We start from the raw sequence: 4,707 nt of genomic DNA, 5'->3' as shown, positions 1-4,707 counted from the left end.
TCCATCCATCCACCCATTCATCAATTCACCCATTCATCCATCCACCCATCCACCCATCTACCCACCCACCCATCCATCCATCCATCCATCCATCCATCCACCTATCCATCCAAGTCTTTTCTGAAAAAGCTTAGTCTGGGGACTTAGCCCTCCGTGTCCTGTGTGTCCACAATACTCTTCCTTGGGTGTTTTCTTATTGTTTTCATAACCCCAGAAAGCAATCTCTGCCAATCATCTTGATTCCATCCTCCAGGGCATACCTGATTCATTAATGTATGATTTTGTTCAAAACATTTGCCAGTTTTTGAATCACCTCATTACTCGAGCTGGGTTTGTTGTTGTTGTTGTTGTTGTTTGATTGGTTTGGTTTGGTTTGGTTTGATTTTGGTACTGTTAGATCTCTCTATCGAATATAATCTCTGTGTAAATAAGGCATCTGGACTGTTCTATTATTATGAAGAGAAAAGTTTTGTGAGTGAACCTCGGGAAGTTTGGCATTCTGTATAAAGGAGGGAGGCAATGAAGAAATCAGCATATTTAGGACATCTATTTTGTCTTGATATTTAACGCAGTAACTTATCTAGACTTTTCATGTGTTTATAAGAAAACTAAGGAGCAAGCTGTGAGTAAGTGTGAATAAGCTGTTGGAGAGGGGAGAGGGAGGTGACTGTGGTGTCACTGTGTAGGAGAGGGGGGTGACTGTGGTGTCACTGTGCAGGAGCTGCTAGGGGAATCTTTGGTCTAGCTCCTAGGGGGGATGACTGTGGTGTCACTGTGCAGGAGCTGCTAGGGGGATCTTTAGTCTAGCTCCTTTTCCTCACAGAGAGGCATTCCGCCCAGAATCGTTCTGCCCTCGCCTGTAAGGATGCCTATGATTGACACTCAGGCCCTGACCTATCCCTTCCCTGCTTTCTTCTCTGCAGTTAGAAGTGGTCTAGGTGCGTCCGAGATGCACTGTACCAGTCTGCAGGGCATGTGCAGGAGAAACACTTGCAAAATGACAGAAGATGAAATCGGTGCTTGCAGGAGAAGATGGAAATGTTGCAGGGTGTGGTGGATTCTCATACCTATTCCAACTCCAGTTATCTTCTCAGACTATCAAGAACCCCTCAAGAGTAAGATAAAGTAAGACCTTAGTAGGCACAGTAGGGACAGCTCACAAGGCTGGCCGCAGCAATGGAGGGAGCCTTCAACAGAACACTTGCAGCTCTCTAACCAGCTTCTATTCAGCTTGCCAATAAACATGAAAATTGATTTCAAATATGCCCAGGTGTCATTTCTTTATGACGTTTCAAAATTTAAATAAAAGATTTAAATAAGAGAAACTTTTTTTTTTTTTTTGAGCTAGAAAAAATGCTGCTCCTCCAGAGGACCTGAGTTCGGTTCCCAGCACACCCATATTGTCTTACAGCCATCTCTAACTCCACTTCCAGGGGGCTCCAACATCCTCTTCTGACTCCACAGCACTGGACATACACTTGGTAAACATATGTACATGAGGTTAAATACAAATACCTATAAAATAAAAATAAAAATCATTTAAAAAATGCTGTTTCCAGGCCTAGCAGTTGTGCTACATGTCTTTAATCCCAGCACTCAGGAGGAAGGGCAGACAGTTCTCTGTGAGTTCAAGGCCAGCCTGGTCTACAAATTGTGGTTCTGTTACACAGAGAAACCCTGTCTCAAACTAACTAACTAACTAACTAACTAACTAACTAACTAACTAACCAACCAACCATTTTCCTGTAAGTCACAGCCAAGTGCTATCAGCACAGGCTGTTAGTGGTACCTTTCCTGACACGGGATGACCTGACTACATTTCATCTTGCTCCATCCACCACAAGGTCTCATTTACTTTAGCTGAATGTAACAAGACCTCAGTTCTAGCTCAGAGCTCAGCTCAGAAGGGAATTTGTTGCTGGGAACTGAACTCAGGACCTCTGGAAGAGCAGCCAGTGCTCTTAACCGTTGAGCCACCTCTCCAGCCCACCAGAAGGGCATTTGTAAAGGATTACATATGTCACTTCATCTAGCTGTGGGCAGTCAGCTAGCACTAGAATACTAGGCATGAATCTGTGCTAGGAACTGAACCTGGGGCTTCTGTAAGACAACCAGCGAGCTTAACTGCTGAGCAGTCTCTCCAGGCCCCTGCTATCATTTATTTATGTGTTTGTTTGTTGGCTTATTTGTATGTGAGCATTGCTTGCTTTCATGTCTGTGTATCACGTGTAGCCAGTGCTTGCAGAGGCCAGAAGAGGGAGTTTGAGCGTTCCCCCGGAACTGGAGTTACATACAGAAGGTTAGAAAGTACAGTGTGGGAGCTGAAAAAATCAAACTTGGGTCCTTTGGAAGAGCAGCCTGTGCTCTAAAGCTCAGAGCTTCCCCTTCAGTGCATCTTCACACCTCCTTCTCCTTTCCTCTCTTACACCCACATTCTTCCTACTTCGGGTTCACAGCATTACACCTGTGTCCTGCTATTCCAAGACTGACATTCTCTAAAGTAAAACTCGGAGTTTCTTACTCTCCTTATACATTATTAATAACAGGTAAGCTCTTCACTCACTGACATTCAAGTCTCAGAAACATACCTACTTAAATAAAATCTACGAGGCCAGTGTTACTACAACTCGTATTAATATTCAATGTCAATTTGCATTGGTGACAAAATGAAAGACTGATGAAGTGTCAGTAACAGAATTTATTTGGTCAAAAGAATTGTATCTCAAGTACAATGGATCAAAAAGTCCCTACAATGTGTGCTATACAGAAAACCCGAGAGAAAAATTGTACAAGAAATATCTGTAAAAGTGCTTTTGCTTGTGGGCAGTGAGTTATTGTCTGCCTTCTTCAAAGCCAATGAGTTCCAGCAGAGGGCGATGCAGACTTCTCCCAAGAATCCAGGAACTTTTTGGGGTTCAACTTTTTTTAGGACCTTAGGCAGTTTCTTTCATATTCAAATTGTCTGTTCTCAAGGTCTCAGCTGGGGGGTAGGAGAGGGAGAAGGGCCAGGGTCAGAGGAGCACATGGAGTGAAGGTGGCAGACCAGGACACAGCAGACCTTGTGTGACCTTCTGAGGGTGAGACATTTTGCCCTGCCTGGTGGGTAAATCTATTTCTTGCTCCCAGGGCATCCTCAGATTTCAGTGTGTCCCACAGTACCCGGGGTCAGCAAGTAGGCCTGAAAGTTAGTAAACAGCCAGAAGGCTCTGCCATTGCTTGCTCTCCTTCCTCTTAGCTCTTTGTTTTTCCGCCCAAAGCAGACAGGGACCTGGCAGAATTTCCACAAGGGGTAATCGTTCTTGTCAGGACAGTTCTTCTCCTACTTCCCTCTGAACCATGAATTGCATCTGAACTAGAGAGTCGAACCTGTGTCTGCTGATAGACTGGGTTCAATTATCCTGAGGTTCAGCGCAGGCTTTAGGCAGCTGAGTTCCTGAAGCGTTTTCCACTGGTTAGGGGATTTCTTTTGGTTTCTGTATTCTCTTGAGTGTCCTCAGCTTCCATGCAGGATCCTGCTGAGCGTTCTCTGCCAGACTTTCCAAACTTGGTAAGAGCCCAGTTTGCTTTGCCTACAGGGCATAGAGACTGACTTTTTTTTTAGCTCAGTCTGGTGTATGTATAAAAGCACTTGGGCAGGCTCCCTCAGGACAGAAGTCACATCACACCTGGTGACCTTCAAATCACCCGTCTTATACCACTGGCCATTGCCAGTTTTGACATAACAGACAAGTCACACTGACATGGACCATCATGACATAGAGGGCATACACAAATGATCCCCTATTAGACTGAGACATGAATGTGGGTCAAGGGATTTAGGGTAGCTAACTTCCCTGTCTACTTTGTCACCTGTGAAGTCTGAGAGGGGATTCAACAACAGCAGGAGAACCTTCAATACAGTTTGCACAGTCAGGGTCTTGGGAGCTTGCACAACTGCCACAATGGTAGGTCTATGTAGTATGGTCTCCCCTACCCTCCCAAGCTCCTTCACCTTTACTAAACCCCCCAAGGCTTCGTCCACACTGAGCCACTTTGATATCCAGGGGGACATACAGAAAGGGGTCAAAGGTACCTGAGGTGCCCTGGCAGAGCTGATTCTTGATCTGAGTTCTCCAGGAGCCTCCAAGTATCATCTCATGGCCCAGGGTAACCTCCCTGGCGACAGCAGCTCTGAGAGAGCTCCTGAGATAGCATGTAGTTTAAGAAAGACAGTGTGTGTCCTACAGTATCAAAGATTTAGCCAAGATTTAATTCTTCACTTAAAAATGAACAAGCATACCCATCTTATCAAATCTGCCTTTGCCTTTAATAAATGGTTATATATGTGTGTGTATAGTATATATATTTGTATATATATTTAGTAAATGGTATATATGTTGTAGATATATGTATAAATAGATATATTTAGTAAATGATATATATAGCAGTTAAATATATTGAATATAAATGATTACATATTGAATATATACACATACATATATATGAATTGTTTAAAAATAAATTTCTTTTAAAAAAACTGTCTTGGTTTGGTTTTGGTCAACCTGACACAAGCTAGAATCATTTTGGAAAAGGAACCTCAACTGAAAGAATGCTGCCATCACATTTCCTGCAGGCAATTCTGTAGGTGTTTTATTGACTAATGATTGGTATGGGAGGGCCCCCTGCCATGGGCAGTGTCATCCCTAAGAAGGTGATCCTGAATCATAT

General features: G+C 43.6%; 1 protein-coding gene across 1 annotated transcript in view; it reads left to right on the top strand.

Moving 5' to 3' along the window:
• The window catches only part of Defb109b (defensin beta 109B), an 8,053-nt gene extending 6,888 nt beyond the window's left edge, over positions 1-1,165 (top strand). The window contains exon 2 of the mRNA XM_031362520.1: positions 924-1,165. Within this exon, the coding sequence (XP_031218380.1) occupies positions 924-1,129 (206 nt within the window). The 3' untranslated portion in view covers positions 1,130-1,165. The remainder of the gene's footprint in view (positions 1-923) is intronic.
• The last annotated feature ends 3,542 nt before the right edge of the window (positions 1,166-4,707 follow it).

This window comes from Mastomys coucha, unplaced genomic scaffold (genome assembly GCF_008632895.1).
Source record: "Mastomys coucha isolate ucsf_1 unplaced genomic scaffold, UCSF_Mcou_1 pScaffold9, whole genome shotgun sequence".
NCBI lineage: Eukaryota > Metazoa > Chordata > Mammalia > Rodentia > Muridae > Mastomys > Mastomys coucha.
The sequence above is the reverse complement of the archived record's forward strand: the minus strand, read 5'-3'. Positions and strand labels throughout refer to the sequence as shown.